Source organism: Trichosurus vulpecula, chromosome 3 (genome assembly GCF_011100635.1).
Source record: "Trichosurus vulpecula isolate mTriVul1 chromosome 3, mTriVul1.pri, whole genome shotgun sequence".
Lineage (NCBI taxonomy): Eukaryota > Metazoa > Chordata > Mammalia > Diprotodontia > Phalangeridae > Trichosurus > Trichosurus vulpecula.
In genome coordinates this window covers 23722970-23747439 of record NC_050575.1, presented here as the reverse complement: position 1 = coordinate 23747439, position 24470 = coordinate 23722970, and the positions used below count along the sequence as shown (strand labels likewise).

At 44.5% G+C, this 24470-nt stretch overlaps 1 protein-coding gene across 2 annotated transcripts in view; it reads left to right on the top strand.

Moving 5' to 3' along the window:
- The first annotated feature begins 1228 nt into the window (after positions 1 to 1228).
- Positions 1229 to 24470, top strand: part of PDLIM4 (PDZ and LIM domain 4) — a 100876-nt gene continuing 77634 nt past the window's right edge. The window contains exon 1 of one of the 2 annotated variants that reach the window (XM_036748303.1): positions 1229 to 1470. In XM_036748303.1, coding sequence (XP_036604198.1) covers positions 1261 to 1470 — 210 coding nt within the window. In that variant the 5' untranslated portion in view covers positions 1229 to 1260. The remainder of the gene's footprint in view (positions 1471 to 24470) is intronic. The other variant, XM_036748301.1, reaches the window with a different exon arrangement.

Here is a 24470-nt window from a genome sequence, read left to right as displayed (position 1 = left end):
ATTGTTGTTGAGTAGTGTCTGACTGTTCATGGCCCCCAGGTCTTCCTGACTCCAGGCCTAGCCCTCTGTCCACTGAGCCCCCTAGATGCTTCCTATACATACATATATATGTATATGTGTGTGTGTATATGTTTACATCTGTGTGCATACCCTCCTCTCTATTTCTATGACCCTTAACAAGGAGTAGTTTGAGGCCAGGCTATCTCTAGCTGCCTCATTTCTACTCTCTCAGCTATGTAAGGAGGACAGAGAGGTCTCAGCCACCCAAGATTCCCCAGAGCGCTGCCTTCTGTCCAGCCCTAACTTCCCCACCACTGTATGGAACAGACTGGAGCTCAGCCTTTCTAACCTAGGGTGCAAAAAGCACCTACGGGGTAAACACAATGGCCCCAGCAACTCCCTGGGGAAGAGAGGATTTCCTAACCTGAAACTTCCTAGGGAATTTCCCTTAGAATCTGCCATCAGTTACATCTCTTGTCTTGTAGACAGCGTAATCAGAGTTGCAGGCTGGGGAGGCACAGGGGGCAGAAGGGGAGAGGCAGCAGGGTGAACAGAGCAAATAAAGGTAGCTGTCAGCTCAAGGGCCTTTAATCAGCCAGATATGCTGGGCGGGAGCCCGGTGGGTTGATGAGTTAGTCACTGTCCCCTGGATTTCCTGCTTTCCGAAAACACAGACTTTCCTAGAGACTGAAAACCACTTAAGTCTGATCATGCACATTTTAAATGGCCTCTGGATTACCTTGGCTTCGGGTTATCTGCATCCCTGCCCCCGAGGGTGGTGAAGTGAGGATGCCCCCCGGGAGTCAAGGGTCCCTGAAATGCAAAGGTCTGGGGAGTTTCGTGGCAAGAGATGCCCAGAATTTCTTCCTAGGATCTCGCAACCTCGCCTCCCACAGGTGGGCAACCCAGGCATCCCAGAGCTGGAGCTTCGAATGCGGACTTTACTAGAGAGGGGGGTGGGGGGGGAGAAGAGGGAGATAGGAGTGGGTCTTGGGACAGACGGGCTGGGGGCGGGGGTTCGGGGAGCTCTGAAGCCCGGGTCCCTCAAGGTCAGTTTGATTTCTAGCCCAGCAGGAGAGGGAATCTCCCCGAAACTTCCCGGGACGTTGTCTGACCTGTCAGAGCCTGAGATCAAGGCTTTGGGAGTGACTGGCTAGGGAGGCGTTCCCTGGGCTAGAGGAAGGAGGGGGGAGAGGGAAAAGAAAGAGGAGAGAGGGAAGGAGGAGGAGGAGAGAGGGGAGGGGCTGGAGCAGGCAGGGGATGCACCGGAGCCGACCGAGGGGCCCCGGAGGCAGCAGCGGCAGCTGCGGCAGTGGCGGGATCGCGGCGGCGGCCCCTGGTGTCCAGCCCACCGGTGTCTCGGCCCCCGGAGGCGCCATGCCCCACACGGTCACTCTCCAGGGCCCCTCACCCTGGGGCTTCCGCCTGGTGGGCGGCAAGGACTTTAGTACCGCGCTCACCATCTCCCGGGTGAGTCCGGGGCCCGCGAGAGGGGATCCCGGGGAGGGGGATTGTAGGAGGGGGATCCCGGGGAGGGGTCCCGAGACAAAGGCTCTCGCAGGGGATGGGGGACGAACACAGAGTGGCGATCTGTGGCTGGGGCCGCAGTGGTGAGGGACGGTGAAAAACTTCCAGTGCCCACCTCTGGCCTCTGAGCCCCTACCCTGGAAAAGCCTCTTCTAAGGTTTCTGCCCTGTTAGTGCCTGGCTGGGGGAAGGAGGCACCGGTCGGTCCCTCTACTGCGTCGCTTCTAGCTGCGAAACTTCGGGACCGCGCGCTGGGCGCGATGCTCCAGGCGCTCGCTGCTCAGCGCTGCGCCCCGCCCCGGAGCCAGCCGAACCCGCCAGCCCCGCGGGGCCAGAGGTCTGCAGCATCCATCCATCCCCCTCTCCCTTGTAGTATACGGCCGGCAGAACCCGCTTTGAGCTCCCAGTGTGTGCCCTTCCAGCGAGGTGTTATTGGATCAAAGGAGGCTGTGGCTCTAACCAAGCTGGACGCCCTGTGGAGCTGACACTGTCACCTCTGGGGTCTTTGAGGTCCTCAGGGTTCACAGGAGCACACTCCCTAATGCTCCAGGCTCCCGTCCAGGAGAGGGTTTGCCTGGGTTTAGGATCCTTCTACATCCCTTTCACCCCGCACACCCCTGACCTCTCCGGGACTCTGGGGAAGAAATGACGAGGAATGTGCCGTCGGCGGGTGAGGTCTGACGGCAGTTTGGTTTCTTGCGAGGAACCGACAGCCTTACCTTCCTCTCACACAACCAATCTTAGGTCCTAGAAGTATCATTCCTCCCAGCCATGCGACTAGCCTTCTGCTAGGTAGTGAGGAGGAGACAGAGAAGGGGACCCGATTGTTTAGGAAGCTCCTAGACTGATGGGGAGACAAGACTCCGAGCCAAGTGACCCCTCCCTGGGGTTGCTTGTTAGAAACAGGGAAGCAGCCAGCAGCCTTGGCAGCAGGTGATCATCTAATGTAGTGGGCACCTTTCAGACTGGTTTGAATCGTGTTTTCCATAGCAGAGTGGAGATGCAAAAGAAAAGTGGGCCTACCATCCATAGGTCCAAGCCCTGAAAGCCTTTGCTATAAACTTATGTTTAAGGAATCACTTGGTATTTGGACTTTTTTCGTCCTTCCCACTCTCCAAGTTCCTTAGAGGGTGGGGCGATTTTTCATTTTCTTTGATATCCAGTGCCTAACACAAAGTGTGCCGTAATAGGTACTTAATACATTTGTGTAGGGTAGGATAGGACTTGTCCTGGTGGAGACGATGCTATGGCTCTACATGTCTGGTGGGGCGGAGGGCAGTGGCAAAGCCGAAGCCGCCTCCTCTCCTGCCCTGTTAAGTGTGGACAACTGCACGGAAGAGAACTTCCATCCATCCGCCTTCTCCAGCCCCACCCCCACCCCCACCCCCACCCGCTGCTGCTCAGGAGGGCAGGAGCCGGTCACACATTTGCAGAAGGTGTTCACATCTCCATGTCAGCTCCTGTTTAATCAGCTTCGCTGACCTTAGGAGCTGGCAGTGGGAAGGAGGCAGTGTTTGCCTAGTTTCTGAGCAAGGCAGGGACTGGACTCTGGCCCAGAACTGGAGATGGCTGTAGAGAGTTTTTGTCTTTGGGAAAATCCTGTGTCCTTGGAGCTCTGTAGGCATCTAATCCTTTGGAACAGAGGGGATAAAATGGCCCATAAAACTGCCATCAGCCTCACGAGAAAACCCAGCTGTGAAAGGATGGAGTTTTCCTTTTTTCTGTAAACAGAAGATCGTTCATGAAATCTACACTGGCCCAAAGGGTAAAGGGCTCCGGAGTGCCTGAGTGAGGGTCCCTGGCTGGGCCAGAAAATGCAGTTTGGAAACAGAAGCTGTTTGTTGTGCTGGTACTTGTCTGGGCCCTTTGGTCTCCTTTAACGGAAAGGTCTATGGAGGGGTGGGGGGTAGGTTTCAAGGCAGCTGATGGGGTTTGACTGGCTGCTCATACGGAGTGAGCTGAGGAACACAGACATCTGTTAAAACAACATAAACTAGATATGCCCATGGGGGAGTCCTTGGCCTTCCAGGCATCAACATTTAGGCTAAGGAATTTCACAGACTGCTTGGGTTGGGGGATGCAAGGCCTAGAGGGCTCCCATTCTGGTATGGTCTGTGGAATTTGCCCCATTGGAAGAAGTTGGATTAGAAGAAGCTATTTCACCTAAAAAAACCATGAAAATACTTCAAAAAATATTGTGGGACTTAAAAGCCTTCAAAATCTAGCTCAACTATCTTTAAAATCTTATTTTTGTTGATATTTTGTTTTTACAACACCATTTCCAAATGTACCTTTCCCCTTCAAATACCCAGCAATCAAGATTTAAAATAAGAGGAAACACACCCACATTCACACCCACACACAGACACAGACATGGACTCAGGCAGACACACACACACACACACACACACACACACACACTACAAATACCAACCTTGTCCGGCAGTATATGCCTTATTCCACATCCATTGTACCCCACTTCTTCAACACAGAGAGGTATATTTTGTCCCTTTTTTTTTTTAAACCAACAAGAGTGGAGATGACTTATAAGTGCTACACCCAATCACAGAGAAAAAACAGTCTGCAATGTCAGGAGGGTCCAGTGGTTTGTAATTAAGTGAATTTGAAGATCTTGCATTAAAAGAGAGAATGTTCTGTGTCAGGGAGGATTCAAATGATGAGACTTAACTCATATCAAACAGTAGAGAGAAGAGCTCTGGATCCAAGGTGGCAGCTGGATCTGTCCTTGATAAGGCGACACCTTTGAATAGGGTAAGGCCCAGAAGGCCCAAACCAGGTATGACTAGGGGCCTGGAATTCCACGTTCCTGCTCCTGTGACCCTACTCAGACCACTTCCTGGTTCAGCCCATTCATTCCTCCACTTGTCACTCAAGGCAGAGTAGAAATCAGTGAGATGGTCCTAAGACCAAGGGGAGGTGCATTTTCTCAACTTTTCTCAGACTTGGTCATTATAATTACGTAGCATTAAGCTTTGATCTTTAGTCTTTAGGTTTGCAATATTGTGGTCATTGTGTAGATTGTCAGAAAGTCACTGTCTCTGGTCAAGCCTGAAGTAGAAGGCAGGAAGCAAGTAGGTAGTAGTGTAGGAGGGATGCAGCATGGTTTTATGGAAAGAGCACTGGATTCAGAGTCCAAAGATCTGGATTCAAATTCAGTTCCACATAACTGTAAAACCTTGGGAAAGTCATTTCCTTTCTTCTGGGCCTCAGTTTCCTTATCTGTCAAGTGAGGGGATTGGATTGGGTTGTCTCCAGGATCTTAAATATTCTCCACTCCATTAGAGTCAACAAACTAATGAGATTTCCAGCACTTTGTTTTCCTCAGTAATAAGTTTAGTTCAAATTATCCTTGCCTGTGTTACAAGCAGCGGAGGTCAGCCAAACACTGAGTTTATGTTTCAGTGTGAGACACTGCCCCAGTGTAAGTGGCCATATATGGACTGAGAAATGAATAATACTTCGGGAGCATTGTCTGCTTCACACTACTCATCTGTTTCCTAGAAGAAGGCCCAGCACTGGAAGATTGTAGGGGGAGTCACTAGCAAATGGGGCAGTTTCCAGGATCCATTCAACACTTATGTCCTTTAATAAAATGTATGACGGCAGAACTGCTCTCCAAAGGCATGTGGGCTGTGGCTTTATCGGTGGCTCCTGGTGCTGGATGTACACATGTGCTTACTGTGACCAGGCAGGGTTTAGGGTTTGGCTCGGGGTGGGTGTTGCTAGACTACCAAAATAGAGAAGTGGCTCTTGAAGCAGACAATTTACTAACATTAGTGGAATGCTGAGCTGTGTCTCAGCACAGTTACTCAGAGAGGAAGCTGGTCAGATGCTCTGGCCTTTAATTGTCTCTAGGATTTCAACCCACATCAGAGGGAGCTACCCATTACACAGATGGGAAAGTGTAAATCAGCTGCACTGGGGGTGAGGGGGAGGCTTGGCTTTCAAGTCCATCCACACCGGGGCTTTTCAGAAAGCAGACCCTGGAGACGGGGTGTGGCCAGGATGGGAGAGTCTTGTGTTTAGTTCCTCTGGGTAGGTGCAGGCCATGCCAGACACAGGCCAAATAGAATTTATTTAAAGCTTGGAGAGAAAGGAGAACTTCTGTAGTCCAACCCTCTCATTGTACAGAAAAGGAAACCGAGACCCGGAGAGAAATGATTTGCCCAAGGTCACTCAGGAAGCAAGAATTCACCATTTTTTCCATTTCACCATTTCTCTAGAGGCCCCAAAGCTGGGACCTGAAGTGTCCTGCTGAGAGCCATTGTCGACATCCATGGAGGATTACTTTCCCTTTGAATTGGCTGCTCCTGGTTCCTTGACAATCTTCTATAAATTTGTACCTTGTGTTGCTGGGGCCCAGGTGTCCCTCCCTCTTCCAGGTGAGACAACCCTGTCTCAACCAGCAGTGGGCATCTCCAGAGGAGACCTTGGTAAAGGTCTTTTGCTTTTTTCCCCCAGCATTCCCACTTTTTTCTGGTGGGGAAACTAAGGCACAAGTTGGCCCAATCTTTTCTCAAAAGAATATTGGTTACAAAGAACAAAAGAAAGGAAAGAAGGTGTGGCTTCCATTCCTAGTGAAAAAACATTTTATAGACTCTAATCTAAAGTTGACTTAAATCGGTGCCAAGCATACACTTATTTTTCTTTGTTCTATTGTTCCTGCCTAACATACCTAGGCTGTCTCTTTGGCCCAGCTCCAGGGTCTCTCCAGTACAGCTTGATCCAGCCCAGGTGGCCCTCCTGGGCATCTGGGCTTAGGGGCTGTATCTGCCTAGTATTTTGGACTTGCTTCATAAACTCCTATGCTCAGCTATGGCAATTCTCTTGTTGTTAAGAGTTTGAGGAGAAGCAGCTGGTTAGCACAGTGGATAGAGCATCGGCCCTGGAGACAGGAGGACCTGAATTCAAATCGAGCCTCAGACATTCATTGGGCAAGTGTGACAATGGGTAAGTCACTTAACCCCAATTGCCTCAACAACAAAAACACATTTGGGAGAGGTACCAGGCTATAATGGATAATAAGCTAGCTTTCAGAGTTGTAAAGAAGGCCTGAGTTCTAGTCCTGCCTCTTACACATACTATCTGGAAGACTCTGAGCAAATCATTGAACCTCCCTGTGCCTTGGGCAAATTTCTAAGATTATAAGTTGCAGAACAGGTTGCTATCTGCCTTGGTAGGAGGAATTTCCTCCTGAGAGTCTTCTTTACCAATGAAGTCATAGTTCTGGACTAAGAAAAAACTATAGAAGGGAGGAAAAACAAATATGAGCTGCCACCCAATGTTCCAGCTCCCATTCCATTCTTCCTTCCTTGTTGAAGAAACAGAAAATAAAGGACTGAAAAGAGAGGAATGAGATTGATGCTCTGCCAATGCCATCTAATGAATCAGCGGCAGGAGCAGGGCACTGCCCACATTCTGTTAGAGGCCATTAACCCAGTTATAAATGTTTCCATTTTACTTGGGCTTCTTCTCTAGTTGTTCCATGGATACACGGTAGGCACTTAATAAATGCTTGTTATTTGCTTGTTGTGGCTTGGGGTGTCACTGAATCAGAGGATCATTGGAAGGACCTTGGAGGGTCTCTAATCTCACCACTTCATTTTCCATTTGGGGAGTTTTCTTATCACCCTAGGTGGACTGAGTTCCTCCAGGCCAGGAGATGCTCATATCAGACCCCTCCATAGCACAATTTCAGGGCAGCAAACTGAAAATCCCACCAGGTCCCCAGTAAATATTGATGATGAGTTGATTGAGCGTGTAGAAAGCATTGATCCACCCACAAAGCTACCACCAGTTTGCACCCTGTCTCCTCTAGACTATTGTTACAACCTCTAATCAGTCTCCCTTCTTCCAGTCTTTCCCCCTCTCCAATCCATCATCCAAGTAGCTGCCAAAGTAATCTTCCTGAAAGCAGAGATCTGATTAGGTCACTCCCCAGATGAAGAATTTTCAGTGACTCCCTAGTGCTTTTGGAATAAAACACATTTTTCAACTTTGCACTTAAGGCCCTTCACAATCTGGGCCCTGCCTACCTTCCAGATTTATTTCACATTACTCTTTTTTATGGACCTTCCATTCTCACTTAATTGGCCTTTGTACTGCTCCCCAAATCAGAATTCCACCTTCCATCTTTAGGCCTTTGAATGAGCTGTTCCTGTTTCTTGGAATACACTCCCTCCTAACTTACTCGGTTTAGAATTTTTAGTTTCCTCAACTAAGGTGCAGCTACCTCCTTTTGGAAACCTTTCATAAGCCCCCTAGCTTTCTGTGTTTTCTCTGTCCTATTTATTTGTTTATGTAAATGTCATTCCCACTCACCCCCTCTGAGAAAGAATCAGCTAGGTGTCTTCTTTGGGGACAATCCATAGAGACTGTAGTCAGGAAGATCTCAAATTCAAATCCAACCTTACTTGCTGTGTGACTCTGGGCAAGTCATGTTATGAGCATCAAATGAGATAATCATTGTAAAGGTCTTAGCACAGTGCCTGGCACCTAGTTGGTGATTAATAAATGCTTTTTTTTCTTCCTTCCTTCCTTCCTTCTTTCCTTCTTTCTTTCCTTCCTTCCTTCCTTTCTTCCCCCTTCCCTCCTTCCTTCTCTCTCTCTTTCACTCCCTCCCACTCTCCCTTTCTCCTTCCCTCCTTCCTTCCTTCTGTCCTTCCTTCCTTCCATCCTTCCTTCTGTCCTTCCTCCCTTCTGTCCTTCCTTCCATCCTTCCTTCCCTCCCTCCCTTCACTCTCTCCCTTTCTCCTTCCCTCCTTCCTTCTTTCTCTCCTCCCTTCCTCCCTTTTTTCCTTCCTGGGAGGAATTCTTAATCAATTTGCCCTTGTATCCCCAGAGCCTTGCACAGTGCCTGGTTTCTGGTGCTTGTTCAATGTATCTGGACTTGGCAACAGCAGCTCTGAACTTTGCTCTAGGCTCATTTGTAACTAATCCTGAACACCATTGAGATACTGTATCTCCAGCCTCAGTGACTTTGCTGAGACTCTCCTTCATGCTTGGAATTTTCTTCCTCCTCATCTCTGCCTCTTGGTACTCCTGACTGTTTAAGGCCTGATTTAAGGGCCTCCTCCTTGATGAGGCCTTCTCTGATTTAACCAGTAATTAATGAGAATCCCCCTCTACCTCTATGCTCTAATCACAGTAAATTCATTTGTTTATTTACTTATCAGTGGACATGTGCCAGGAACTTTCATTTTTGGCTTTCTGTTCCCAAGGCCTAACCCAATGCCTAGCACATGGTAGGGAATTAGTAAATACTTGTTGATTTATTGCTATGGTCTTGGGCAAATCACTTAGGATCATAGGACTAACATTTTTATAACTAGGAGAGACCTTTGAGGTCCTCTAAACCCCTGCCACCCATTTTACAGATAAGGAAACCAAGATCCACTGAGGTGAAGTCACTTTCCCAAAGTCACATAGCTAACAAGCCAGGATTTGAACCCAAGTCCTCATTCTCCAAATGCAAGCTTTTCCATCAGAGTGATTGTTTGACCAGGGTACAGGCCACAACTGCTAAATTATTTTGAGCTTCTGAGTCACACAAAACTCCACCCACAGCTCTCCATCACCAGGTCCAGCAATTTGATCAATCCTTGTTTCTTTTCTCCTTTCATGGGCTTTCCTTGTCCCTCCACAAACCAGATTTTCATTGCTAATTCTTTTCACTGAGCAGCTTTCTGATTAAGCCAATTCCTTTGTGGCTTCTCCAGCTTCCACATGGAATGTAAGTTTTAATATCCTGCAAGCTCCTATTTACTCACAGTCTTCGCCCTGCCTGGTGCTGATGCAAAACAAAAAAAAATCCCCCCTCCATCAAGTTAGTGCTAACTTCAAGGAAATGGCTTTGAGGCTTGGTTTGGGGCCTTTGCCAGTCTGTGAGTAAGGGTTTCAGGTTTTCTCAAATAGCTCCTGTTAAATCTTAGCAATAATTTGTTTTCCATGGTGTAGGCATTCTCAGCCACTCTTTCCCTGTCTAGGTTGGTATAGGCATCGATGAGTTAACTGGTTTAACTTTCAGGTGAAACCAGCATTTTGTTTACAGTGGGGTGACTGTGCCAGGCTGGGATTAGAGTCAGCAATGCATTGGGGCTGAAGAGTCTGAGGAGCACACAATGTGGAGGATGGGCAGTTCACATCAGAAAGCACGTAGTAAGCATCCACTGTGTGCAAAACATGCTGTTAGACCCTAGGGAAGATACAAAGTTTAGTCGTAGAATTATAGAATCTCGAGTTGGCAAGGACCTCTCAGGACATCTAGTCGGTCATCCAGCCTTCAACTGGGGATTGTAAATGGTAGGGGGACTGCCTCTAAAGACAGTCCATTCCACATTCCTACAGCTCTAATTATTAGGGAGTTTTTCCTTCCATGGAACTTAAATCTGCCTCCCTGCGATCTCCACCCTTTGCTCCTAGTTCTATGCTATGGGACCAAGCAGAATAAGCCATATACACATACATATATACACACACATGTACATATATTTATATACACACATATACACATGTATGTATGTATATGTGTGTGTGTGTGCGAGCGTGCGCACATGTGTGTATATCCCCCTCCATATGACAGGCCTTCACTGCTCAGATAGCCATGGTATCTTAAGGAGTCTCAAAGATTTCTCTTCTCCAGACTAAACAGTCCTCTTATGACATGGCCTACAGGCCTAGCACCTGAATGCTGTCGTCTGCTGCTCTCTTCTGTAAGATATGTGCCCCCTAGCATTAGACAGGATGCTTCAGGTGTGATCTGAGTGGGCCAGAGTTGAGCAGGATCATCCTCTTTGAATACAACAGAAGATCACACTCTTTTGGGCTGGCACATGACACTGTTGCTTTATACTAAGTGTTCAGTCTGCTGAAGTGGCTGGATACTTTTCAGCCAAACTACTCTCTAGTTATACGTCTCCTGTCTTACACTTGTGAAGCTGATTTCTAGAATGTTACACTTATCCCTATTAAACTTCATCTTCAGAGATGTAGCCCAATATTCCAGAATACTGAAGTATTTGTGGATCATGGATCCATGAACCAAACATATTAGCTATCCTTTCTTTTAAAAAAAATACATAAATATATGTACACATACATACATATACACATATGCGTGTATATATAATATGTATATATTATTATTACTGTCACTTCCCAATGACTCGTCTGTGTAGAGTCCTCCCTCCCTCGTAGAATGACAACTATTCAGTCATTATCGACTCTTTAAAGGTTTGTGTCATTTGCAAAGTTGCTAAGCATGCCATCTGTGCTTTCATCCAAATAATTAATAGAGATATTAAACAGTACAGGTCCAAGGACATCCGATTGTAGATATCCTTCCAAGTCTACAGCATCTCCTTGAGTATTCTTTTGGTTTGGTCATTCAGCCAGCTCTGAATCTGCCTTCCTATGCTCTCGTTTAGCCTGCATCTCTCTAATCACAGGTCCCAGAGCAAACAACACCAGAGACATTGGCCGGTCAGGAATGCATGGAGATGTAGATTACCTAGACCCAGCAAAGCATTTCACAGTCTGTTTTTTGTTGTTTTTGTTCAGTCATTTCAGTTGTGTCTGAAATTTTGTGGCCCCCTTTGGGGTTTTCTTGGAAAATATACTGGAATGGTTTGCCATTTCCTTCTCCAGCTCATCTTACAGATGAGGGAACTGAAGCAAACAGGGTTAAGTGACTTGCCAAGAGTCACACAGCTATTAAGTGTCTGAGGCTGGATTTGAACTCAAGTCTTCCTAACTCCAGGCCCAGCATTTTAATCACTTCGCCACCTAAATGCCCCTTTCACAGTCTATAACCCTGACCAAAAAAGAAAATGGGGTTAGCCTGATGTGACTCGTTTTGGATGGAGCCATGCTACCTCCTAGTGATTAGAATTTCTCTTTCTAAATATTCATTAATCATCCTTTTGATTCTAGACTTCTCCCAGTAATTCCCTTTGCAGACTTTATTATTATTTTTTTTAATGTGCCCTTCTTTGGGCTTGTGCCACCTGTCTGATCATCCACAATCCAGTGAGATTTCTGTTGAGGTTCAATATGACCACTCCGAGGATCAGGGTATCATTCTCCTAGGTTCTCCCTCTCCTTCTGTTGAGGACCAGACTTTCCGTAGAATAGACTCTCTCTGCTCTTGTCACAAGTAGACAAGCTTACTTGCAGTCAAACCATTCCCACCAGCTCTCTGCCTCAGATGGTAAAAGAAATTCCTAGTTATGGCTCTGGGTGCTGCTCCAGCAGGAGAGGCTAAAGCTTTCAGTGAGAAGTGAGGGTTTGCTCTGAGAACACTGACGAGCTTTCTTATAAGCATAAATAGCTAATATTGATTCCTGTGGGTCTGAGGTGGTTGCAGATACTGGTTCCCACTGGACTAGGTCCAAATTGCTGGAATCTGCCCTCCTCCCCAGTGACTCCTGCCCTATAGGGAGCTCAGATCGCTATTTGGCAGCTTGCACAAACCCTGAAAGGTCCCTCTGGTGCTAGGGTTTGTATGTGTATGGGATGGGATGGATGGAGGCAGAAGCCTGTTTAATTGAACCTCACATTTGGCCATTGTACTCATCTCAGGAGCTAGGAGGGTGCTTATTAAAGGCAAAAGTGCCCCAAAGCACCAACATATGCCACTTACACACTATCTGCTGAGGTTAGGCAGAATCAGGCCCATTAACTACAGCTGGGGACTGCCCTGTCCCTCCCCTCTTTCCCCAAATATAGCCTCCCATGTCTCAGCCTCCAGATCAGAGAGCAGGTGTAAGAATTCAACTTCCCTTTTTGAGTTGAAGAATTAAAAAATTTATTTCTGCTTTCAAACTAAGTTAGTGAGCAAATATAGAAAAATTTAAAATATAAGGAGAAAGAGCTAGAGGCAGCAGCAATGAAGCCTCTAGTGCAAGGGTGGGAACCTGCAGCCTTGAGGCCACATGTGGCCCTCTAGGTCCTCAAGTGCAGCCCTTTGACTGAATCCAAACTTCACAGAACAAACCCCCTTCATAGTTTAACTCCTGCTTAGACCATGGAGTGACTACAAATTCAGATCAAAACAGCAAGATCTTTCCCACTTGCAGCTTATTAGAGTAATTCAGATATCTTGATAGTAAGCTGATATTTATTTCAACGATGAACTTATACTATTTGCCTGCCCTGATAAAAGAAATTTGCTATGAGAGGAAGAAGCAGGGACATGGCCATAACAGCATCAAAACTGGTCTTCGAGGCCCGAGACTAAGGGCACAGAAGGACCCAACACAGGTATACAAGGTTAAAGCATCCTTAGCTCTATTTGAATTCAGGTAGGAGTCATAATTAAGTTTCTGGAATGGCCAATCATACAAAGTCCCACTCCCATTTACAGGGAACCAAAGCCAGACTCAGGATTTAACTGGGTAGGAAATGTTCCTGTTCAAAAGGAAGTGATACAATGGGGAAACTGAGTCAAGAGAATCTCACCTTTGTCCTCTTAGCCTGTCTCAGACATACACATCCCACCTCTAATAGTTCTCAAACTGTGCTCCCTCTGGGGAGCATATGGCATCTCCCTTGAATAACAGACTTTTAGCCTCATGACAACGTAAACAATTGTACCTGAAATCAAATTCAGAATAATATCGGATCATCTCATGCCCCAGGTCTGAGTTCCAGACATACTACTAGTCTATACTGGGGCAGGGAATTTCCGTACTCAAAGTTCCACATAGGGATAAAATCACGAGTCCAGACGAAACAAGATCTATTAGTGATATAATTTAAGGATATAAATGTTCTTATAATTTAAGGTCCAATTTAATTCGACAGTTAGGTACCTTCTATGTGTAAGGCACTGTGTAGGATACAGGAGATACAAAAGGGAACACAAGCCCCGTTCACTAGGTGCTGACAATAACGGGCTGGGTTGTGGGAGGGGACACATCTCCAAGTAATTGTGATACAAGGGAGAGTGAAGGAAATACGAAGAAAGTGTCAGGCAAAGTACAATAAAAATTATCGAAGGAAAAGATCACTTTTATCTGGGAAGTGTGGGGGGGAGAGGTGATTGTAAATCAGAGATGACTTCCTGGAAAAGGTGACACTTGAGTTGGCTCATGAAAGGCTTTTAACAGTTTATGTGTCACATGTTACACGTGCTATTTCACATCAGTTAGAAATTCCCTTTGAAAAATAAAAATTGATACGCCTTTTCCTTGCCAACTGACTAGTCTAAAGGGACACCTTCTGAAATTGACTTATAAGAAAGTCTAACCAAACTGAGTGCCAATCCTGTGCTCACAGATGGTGAGAAGCTGGACCGAAAGGAGGAGTGAAGTTCTTTTCCTTAAGCCAGCTTCACTGTTTATTTTACTTGTACACGCAGAACAGGAAGATGTTTGTTTTCTCTCTGTAGTAGACAGTGTACGAATCTCTCTTCAGGGATTTTGCCTCATTTTCCAAAGATGAATCCTCTGACTTAATGCCAGGGCTACTTAACTCCAGACTTCTCACTTTCTCCTTTGTAAGAGTGAATAGAAATACAGTTCCCTTCATTTCAGGGTTCACTGATCCAGTCCTCCCTTCTCTTATTCACACTCTTCAGAGTCAGCATACTCAATATTAATGCAGTCCCTTTCCTCTCTGAGGAGCTATCTCTCAGTGTAGTATGGAGTATAGCTGGAGCTATAACATCGATGAACCCACACGGAGATAAGGAGATAGATGGAGTTTCATTCCAATCTCCCTCCAGACCTTGGACTAGTGGACAAGGAAACTCTCTATACCTGGTGTTTTCCAAGTGGGGCTCATAGGATCATAGTAGCTTGAAGAGAACCTGACATCATCTAGCCAGACCTCTTCATCTTATACATGAAGAAACTGAGACCCAGGTAACCTAGGGTTGCCAAAGGGGGATTTGGCCTCAGCAATACAGCTAGCGTCCTGCCACGGGACTATCCCTAGAAAGAGAAACAATGGGAATGAAGGGCAGGGACATGGTATTCATTAAGTCACCAGCTATTCACTAATTTTCCTGGTCAATCTTATCAACCACAAACCAATCTATAGTATTTACTCAGCACTCACTAGGTACAAGGCACAACATTTACTTTCCATGTAGGAATAAAGAAAACACAAGAATTCAGGGCACACCTTCAGAGTCTGCATTTATTTGCCTTTCAGGGGGAAGAAAATGCTTTTAAAGGCATTTTAGTTGGACGGCTATTTAATGTTGAAAAATGCACTTTGAAATCACAGGCTTGAGATCCAACATAATTAATCCCCTTCCAAAGTCCACATCATTTTGTCCACTTATTTTCTTGCAAGATGCTCTCTATTGAACTGAGATCCACTGCCTTCTCAATCAAAGTTCCTTCAAAGTTCAAAAGGATTTCACAATGAAATGTATTTTTAGAGAAATGGAGTCCTTGGTGCATCCCTGAAAAGACAAAAAACAGAAGATGACTGATAAATTTTTGTTGGAACTCAATTGGATTCTGGAACCCAGAGTGAAAGTACTCTGGGAAAGATTAAAAGCAAAACAAAAACCTTTGGTACCACCATGATGGAGGCCAGAGCTGCAGTGGTGGGCCCTGATGAGATTACACCCAACCCCTTCATTTTATAGAGGAGAAAACTGAGTTCCCTGGGAGACTGACTTGCCCAAGAATACAAATATAGCTTATATCAAAGGTAGGATGTGAAGCAAGGTCCTCTGACTCAAGCTAATGGCATTTCCACTGGGCCATACTGCCTCCTAGAGTACCTTTGGAGTCACCAAATTGACTAGGAATATTGGTGCCCTGGGTCATCTCTGCTCCCATCATCTGAATGTACAACTGTGTCTGGTGACCAGTCTTAGTCCTTCATTTCATCAGTGCTGTCTTCCTGGGAACCACAAAGTAAAGATACCGAGTTCTTCCCATGTGGTTTTCTGTAGCCTTGAAATAGATTCTCAGACTTCTGTTCATTGCCATTTTTGTGGCTCTCATACCTTCTAGGCCTTAAGCCTTAAGATTGTAGTTTCAGTAACCCCAGGATTCTGGAGACTGGGGAAACAGTATTTTATTCCTAAGCACCTACCAGATATGATGCATGAATGGAAAGAGGGGGGGAAGGAAGGAAGGAAAGAAGGAAGGAAGGAAAGAAGGAGGGGAGGAAGGGAGGAAGGAAGGAAAGAAGGAGGGGAGGAAGGGAGGAAAGAAGGAAGGAAGAAAGGAAGAAAGGAGAGGGAGAAAGGAAAGGAAGGAGGGAGAAGAAAGAAGGAAGGAGAAAATGAGGGAAGGAGGGAAACAAACAATTATTAAAAACCTACTATATTTGACCCTCACAACAATCCTGAGAGATAAGTGCTATTATTATCTGCATATTATGGTTGAAGTTTCTTCAACTGAGGCGGAAAAAAGGTTATCTGACTTACTCAGGATCGTAAAGCTAGTAAGTGTCTGACATTGGGCCTTCTTGACTCTGGGCCTTTCTATCCACCGAGCCACCCAGTTGTCTGCTGATAGCCACAGATCTACATATGCCCTTTGCTTTTAGGCCACTTTTGGCATCTGAACTCTTCAGATTTAATATTTAGATCTAGATATACCCTTAGAGATTTGTTCATCAGCCCTGGAATGAAGCTTAAGCCCTGACCTTCCAGCCCATGTCTCTGATGAAAACTGATCCAATGACAGCATTGAATGATGTGGGTTTAAGTGGAATTTTCAGTGAAAAGGCAGCATTGTGATTCTCCTGCTGCCCACTGACCCAGCATGTATGGCTGGCCTCTCTATACTCCCTATCTCTACTGAATATGACTGGACCTAGCACAAAATAGAGTCTTGTTTGAGTCATAAGGTAATGGATTTTGAGTGCCAGCTAGTTCAATCTCTTCATTTTACAGAGGAAAAAAGGAGGTGCAGTGTTTAAGTGACTGGCCCACAGTCACATAGTCAGAATTTGAACCCAAGCCCTTTAACTTCCAAATACAGTATTGTTTCACCCTTGGTGAAGAGTGCCTAACCCCAGAGCAGAAATGCAGATAATCTGGGAAATGGCAGACATGCCATCCACTTTCTTGTTTGAAAAATATCTTTTTATTCAAGGTCATTAAGGATTCTGGGAGCTTGGGGATGGAACAGAAGCCAGATTTGAGGGTACTTGGAATAGGGACTTTCAGAGGTGTTCCGGCAAGGAGCTGGAGTTCTGAAATTGGAAAAGGGGAACCACAGATTTTCAGAGTGTGTTGACCTTGGGTGAGACCCTTTTATCAGACAAAGTGCATTCTAATCTGTGACCTGAACCACAGTGGAGCCAAAATGAACCCCTGCCCCCATTAACTATGTTTACTCTATTGTAGGGTTCCTCCAACCTTCCACCACCACTAGTGTTTGGAGTTCCTTATTTTTTAATACTTTTGTTTTTTATTCACTTTGTGGACCCTAGATGGAAGCCCAGAGAGGGAGGTGCAGGGAGGAAAAGGCACTGATGACTTTTTTTACAGAACAGTGTGATCTCAGGGGAGAGGATTCAGTTCCCTATGGCAACCTCACCTGGCCACTAGCTCATCCCCCCAGAGGTTTGTCAGCCTGCTTCAGAGGCTAATCTAGGTTGAGTTGTGGCTTGTCCTCTCTCCCTGTGTGGGCTCATGATGAGTGTTTTGATTTTAAATAATCATCCTCATGAAAGGTTCCCCTATTGTAAGGATGGGCCCAGCAAGCTTGTGGTGTAGTTGCTGAGGGAAGCAAGGCTTGAGTTTCAGACTCCTAGAGACAAATGTTCCTTGTAAACGGGCTGACGACAAGGCATGGCAGAGCACAGATAAGATGCTGACAATTTATCTTTGGACCTGCTCACAGAGTTCCTTGTTTATTTTATTAAATCACGGGTAACAAGAGCCAGGCTGGTGGGAGCAGACGCAGCCAGGGCCTTGCCTTTAAACTAGAGACCTCTCAAGGCCTTCCCTCCCCACCTCCTCCCTCCACCCTCCACCCTACTCACACACCCATGACTCCAGAAGGAAATGTGTTCAGTCTCAGGGGCAAATAGTTAAGATGACCCAATCCACACGTTAGCAGCTGCAGCCAGCCCTGTGGAAAGACCCATTGATAATGCTTTCCTGGTCTGGTGGGAGGAAAAGGAAGGTGACAAAAATTGGAGCTGAGAGAATGCAATTGAGGGAGAAACAGAAAGAATGGGGGAGAATACACACACACACACACACACACACACACACACACACACACACTACACATTTAACATTCAGAAAGTTTATTGAACCCGATTATGGTTGGCTATGTAAACAGGAAAGTAGATCCAAGGTGGGTCAGGATGGAATTTGCTGGGAGGTATTTGAACCTAGGAAACCCTGGCCCTGGTAACCTAGTGTTCACCTCCAAATATTTGGCTTCTTTTCCTTTGCAATGGAAAGCGCAGGGAGGAGTACAAATGTGCCAGGAGGAGACCGCTGGGGAAAAAAAAATTAAAGAAATGTTTTATTGATGCTTTTAAAAAATCATGGCTGTTATTTCCCAATTCCACACTCCCATCAAAAATAAAAAATGAAAGCACCCTCCCTTGCAACAAAGTTAAGTAAAATATACTGATCTATATACTAATCTTGACCTCCTTAAAGCCTCATCTAAAAATTTCAGCTTTTCCCTAGTCCCTACAATGCTAGTGCCTTCCCTCTGAGACTTATCTCTAATTGATGCTGTTTATATCTGTTTTGTACATAGTTGTTTTCATGTTGTCCCTCTGATAAGATTGTGAGTTCCTTGAGGAGGGGACCTTTTTATACTTTCTTTGTAGACTGAGTGCTTGGCATAGTGCCTGGCATATAGGCACCTGTTGACTTACCATGTTGGCCCTGTCTGGTGTTTTCTTATTCCATATTTCTAAGACTGTACACCACCTCTCTGCTGAAGGGAGGGAGGCATGCTTCTCTGTGTACCATCGAAAATCAAACGATGATTGTACTGAGCAGAGTTCTCTTGACAGTTTCAAAAATTTTAAGTTATTTTGGGATCCCATAGATCCAAGTGCCAAGGAAAAAAACAAATTAGTAAGAGATTGAAACCACAGAGAAGTTAGGAGACGTTAAGTGAACACTGAGCAGCCACTGATTTTAGGTTGAATACCTGGGCCTAGACAAAATACATCCTAGGGTACCGAAAGATCGAACGACTGAGCTGTTATTGTCTTTGAAAGACCATGGAACTTGATTGGTCCAGGAGTGAGGATGAGGCTCAAATTGTACTCCCTTGTTGCATATCCCTAGTGACCTCTGGCATAAAAGGTCCCAATCACACAGGGTCAGTGCCCCTCAGACTTAATGGATGCCCAAAGTAACTAAAATTTTGCTTTCCCGACGAGATGAGTTTCCGTATGGATATGAGGGAGTGTTTGTCTACCCAAGCTAAGTACTACTATATATCCTTGCTATGTTAAAGCTAAATAAACTTCTTTTTGTTAACAAAAAAAAAAAAAAACACCATGGAAAATCGAGCAAGTGCTGCCACCTAATAGATAAGGTCAGATATCCTGATTTTCCACAAAGACATGATATGAATGTGCAAAGTACCCATACATTGAGTTTGACTATAATTCATGACAAAATCCTAGAACATGTCTCTGCTGTTTCCGTTTTATTTTTTAGTTAATAAACATTTATTTTTCCCTTTCAAACACCTTCAATTTAAAAAGAAAAAAAAAGAACTTCATGTAACAAATATGCATAGAATTAAGCATCTGCATAGAATCCCTGTTCAAAAATGTATGTCTCCCAGAAGGTATTATTAAAAGCATATTTTATGAGCCTCTAGAAAGGGGAAAGTCAGCATAGCTTTACCAAAAATCGGTCTTGGCAAAACTACCTCATTTCTCTTGTCTTAGGGATGCTAGCTAGATCAATAGATCATGGGGTGTTGTAGAAAACAGTTTACCTAGCACCTGACAAAGCCTTTCGTGCTATCTTTGTTGACCAAGTGAACTGTGGGCCAGTTAGGGAGACTGGGAATTGTTTGACTGACTGGGAGGGATAGCCAATGGTTGAGTCATTCACCTTGGAGAGAGGCCTTCTGGAGAAGGCCCTGATGATCTGTCCTTGGCTCTTTATTGGTTAATATTCTTATCAGTGACTTAGATGAAGGCAAGGAGAGCATGTTTATCAAATTTGCACCTGACACTGAATTAGGATCCAGAGCTAACACATCAAATGAAGAGATCCAAAACAACAGACTGGGACACTAAGTCAAAGCTAAGGAGATGAAATTTGATAGGATTTAGTCAATCAGTAATAAGTGCCTACTAAACACCAGGAATGAAGAGACAAAGACCACAGTAAAAAGTTCTCCACCTTTGTGTTTACGTCTAGCTCAGGGAGAACATATATCCATATGGAGATGTTTACAAAATAAATACAAAGTCATTTGAAGGGAATGACACTAGCAAGCAGCTGGGGCAACCAGGAGAGACTTCATGTGGAAAGTGGTACTTGAACTAAGCCTTGAAGGAAGCTAGGTGTATTTTAAGAAGTGAAGGTGAGGAGGGAGTGATTTCAGGCCTGGGAGACAGTCACTGTAAAGTCATGGAGACAGGAAATGGAGTGCTATGTGTAAGGAACAGTTAGAAGTCTAGCTTGACTGAATTGTGTGAAAGAGAATAATGTTAAAAAGGCTGAAAAGGCAGATTGGAGCCAAGTTATTAAGGGCTTTACGTGATAAACAGAAGAGTTTACATTTGATCTTAGAGGTAATACAGAACCATTAGAGTTTATTGAGTAGATGAGTGACATGGCCAGATTTGTGCTTAAGGAAAATTACTTTGGCAAGTTGTATTTGTTCTTTATTTTCGAAGAGGAAATGATGACATGACTTGCAGTTGACTTTGATTTGAGTGAGAGAGGGCTGTGCAAGGTCACCAGCCTCACTTTCTCCTCCAGAACCATCTGGATCCAGTGACCAGATATTCATCAGGATGACTGGAGATGACCCAGGATGCAATGGGAGACCCTGGGCCTTTTAGGCTAAGGCCTTTTCATGTACTCACTTAGAGTGAGGTAATGCCCATTCAGTGAATAGACCTCTTTAAGAAGTGAGTCAAGGGATGGCCCCTTTAATTAGAAAAAAAGAAAAAAAAAATCAAGGTGGGAGGGGAAGACCCTCAGGGTTGCTGTTCTAAAGAGAAACAGTTACTATTGACATTCACTCTAAACCCAAAACACAGCCATTAAGTGGACTTTGGGCAGGGACCTATTGTGTTCTAATCTATGAGCTTCTGGGCGGACTGGGCTAGAGGGCCCAGCCTGGAGGAAGAAAAGCAATCCGGTTAGGAGGCAGATGTAGTAGAACAGGTGAGAGATAATGAAGGCCTGAATTGGATATGGGAGATATGAGGGTAGAAATGATTAGAATGAAGTCTAACTGATTGGATATATGAACTGTGAAGGTGATGGCAAAAAGATTAGGAACCTATGGAATTAGAAGTATGGTGGTTTCCTTGATTGAGAAAGGGAATTTAAAGAAAGGAGTAGGTGTGAGAGAAAAGATTATGAGTTGTGTTTTGGACATGTTGAGTTTGAGATGACATATGAGGTCCAATTCAAAATACCCAATAGGCACATAAATTTAAAGTCCTATACCTGGATTCAGGAAAAAAAAATACCCAACAATTTCATGGTTTCTTGGCAAGATAGTTACCTGAGTAAGAGGCAGACACTGCCTAGCTTTCACATACTTAGTTCAGGAAAACCCTGATATTCATGCCAGACTGAATAATGATCAAGAAATCTAATGAGAAAACTAAAATAAGTGACTTCTTCAATCCTGAAACTAAACAAAAAGTCAGCTAGAAGTTCATGGGTGATAGCAAAGGTATGTACTCAGTAAGGCTTTGTGTCTAGACACAACGAGTGCAGAAGGCCTCATGGTGGTCAGAAGGCTGAAAGTAGGGCAGGGAAGCCCCTGGGAATGGCATCAGGCATTTTGTTGCCAGACAGTGCAGTGCTTCATGCTTAGCCCTAGCCAGTCCAGGCACCCTGAATCCTGAGGTCCCTAACTCTCTGTCGTAAGATGCCAAAGAGTGCCCTGAAATTCCAGTGTTTGGAGCCTCAAAGATCCAGGGAAACCTAAGCCTGGGAGGTGGCGGTCAGCACAAGAATCCAGGAGATTTGGGGCAGGGCAAACCGCCCCAACCAAAAAGTACAGCAGGAGGAGGAGGAGTCTGGCCCTGACACAATGCTCCAGTTCAGGAACTCAAGCTGGAAGGATGAGTCAGTCAAAGAAAACACTAAGCAATATCAGAAATTGTTGCAAATCTGACTCCATAACTGTAAGCAGAGACTCAAAGGGGGAAAAAAGATTTTCTACAATGATGAAATAAATACCTAGAGGAAATAAAGCAAGAGATAACAAAGGAAATAAATGCTCTGGAGGAAACAACTGGAAAGAGAAAAAGTAGCTTAGAAGAGAAAGTGGAGGGTTAGCAATAGTATAGCCCCTCAAAAAGATGGCCATTTTAACAGTTCCGAAGAGACCCAGAAGAGACTAGAAGGAAGTTTGGAAAGAAGCACCAACAAGAATGTATCTTGGGGAATTTATCATTTTTTTAAATAAATGAATAATATATATTAAATAATAAATATAAATAAATAAATAAAAAGAAAGGGGTATGAAGTTGATTGAGACTCAGGGTTTCATATGGAATCTTCTTTGTGTTCTGCTGGGCACATGGAATTAGTTTTTTGGTGTTTGACTTTAGAATCTTTAAATTCTCGAACAAAAATAAAAGAAAAAAACAATTTCATAAGTTGAAGATGGAGATAGAATGGCTAGACAATTAAAGTAGAAAAGAGCTGAAGGTTTTAATAGGAGTTTACTGGCTTTTGAGAGCTGAGTGTTATATTTTCATTGTGGCTATTTATGCCTTAGGAATCAGCAAAGCTACAGATTGGGGCTTAATTTATTGTTTTGTTGGTCGTCTAGAGTTTAAAAAAAGATGATGAAAATGTTAATAAGAGAAATTAATTTTTTTAAGAAAAGAAAAAGAAATGTTAGAAACGTAAACATTAAAACAAATACAAAATAGGAAAAGAAAAAAAAAAGTATTGTCGTGCACAGCAGTGCCTAAGAGAGGATTCAAAATATACAGCAATGAATTTCCATTTCAGGAAAGCCTATACAATAAATACTATACATTGTATTCAGAACTGTCCATCTTTTCTTTCCTTCCTTGTAAGTTTTCTTTTGTTCTCTGCTGTCCACCGAGAGATTAAGTATTAAAGTGTGTCGCATATGTATTTTTTCCCCTGAAGAGCTGGTTTTCCCTGAAGAGCGCATTTCCAACTGTAAGCTTAATTTTAGTCAAAAAGCAGCATGGTAGCCAGAAAGACTGACAGAACTTATGCTTCTTTAAGAGAGGTAGAGTGTCCAGAAGGAGGTAGGCTTTAGTCCAGCTGAACTCCATCTTGGTCCGACCTTTTTTGGATTAAGGAATGTGTTAAATTCTAAACCAGGGGTGGGGAACCTGTGGCCTTGAGACCACATGTGGACCTCTAGGTCCTCAAGTGCTGCCCTTTGACTAAATCCAAACTTCACAACTGTAACCCCTGTACCAATATATGTTAGGAAGGACCCCTGGCAAAGTGGTGCATGTCCAGAGGAGTTCTACCAGTATTATGATAGAACTGGAGACTTGGTCGTACTAGGACATTTGCCGAGTATAGTACAAAGAGAATGCCCTTGACACATCCTCATACCTGGTTACAGATTTCCTTATTTACTTTATTAAATCATGAGTTAACACCAGCCAAGCTGGTGGATCAGCCACAAGTGCCATACCTAGGGAGAGACCTCCTCCTGGATGTGTGTGTGTGTGTGTGTGTGTGTGTGTGTGTGTGTGTGTGTGTGTGTGAAGTTCGTGGAGGGGATGAGGAGAGGAAGGTAGCCAATTTTAAAGTAAATAAATGACTGTTGTGTGAAAGGAGAATTAGCACCTTTCAGCTGGCCACTGTAAGATAGGCCTAAGAGCAATGGGGTGGTGATTGGCAAGAGACAGATTTAGATTAGATATAAGACAAAGGGAAAAAACCCCAAACTCCTTCCCAATAATTAGAGCTGTCCAAAAATGGAACAGACAGCTTTGGGTTGTACTGATTTCCCTCTCACCAGAGGTCTGTGAGGAAGGTTATAAAAGACAGCCCTCATTCAGGGGCAGGTGCAAACAGATGGGTGACGGAAATGCTTTCAGAGTCTGTGATTCTGGGTTTTACAGCTGGGTGGGTACAGACAAGGGACTGGCACAGTAGGTGAAGCTATCATTGCTCATCTCCCAAGTTCCCTGCTTTTCTATTTTTTTAATTTAATATTTAATTTTTCCCTCAATTACATGTAAAAACAATTTTAACATTCATTTAAAAAAATCTTGAGCTCCAAATTCTTTCCCTCCCTTCCTCCCCTCCCCCTCATTGAGAAAGCAAGCAATTTGATCTAGGTCATTATACATGTCCTGCTTCCCTCTTCAACACCCTTTCAGTGACCTCACCTCCCTCCTCCTACCACCACCCCAGGACTCTCACATTAACTGTCCTGTCCAGGATGAGGAAGGTATCTAATGAACTCACGCTCCTGTTTTAGGAACCAGGTGCACCCCCAGGTAGAAGAGACTGATTTATTTTTAAAATCTGATTTCTCTTTATATCTTTTGTTTTACACCACCTTCATTTTCAAATATATCTCTCTTCCTCCCTTACCTGGTGAATCATCCCATTGAATAATGATGATTTTAAAACAGGCATCTAGATAGGGTAATGTTTACAACCACGGATATGATGATTTAATGGTGAAAGTTCAGGCACCTTGATTGAGTGGACATCGTGGTCAAGACTAAGTCTGGCTGAAGGTCCATGAAGCTCCTGTTGATGCCACACTGTGCTATTTTTGACTCCTTTGCCAGAAGAAAGAGAAA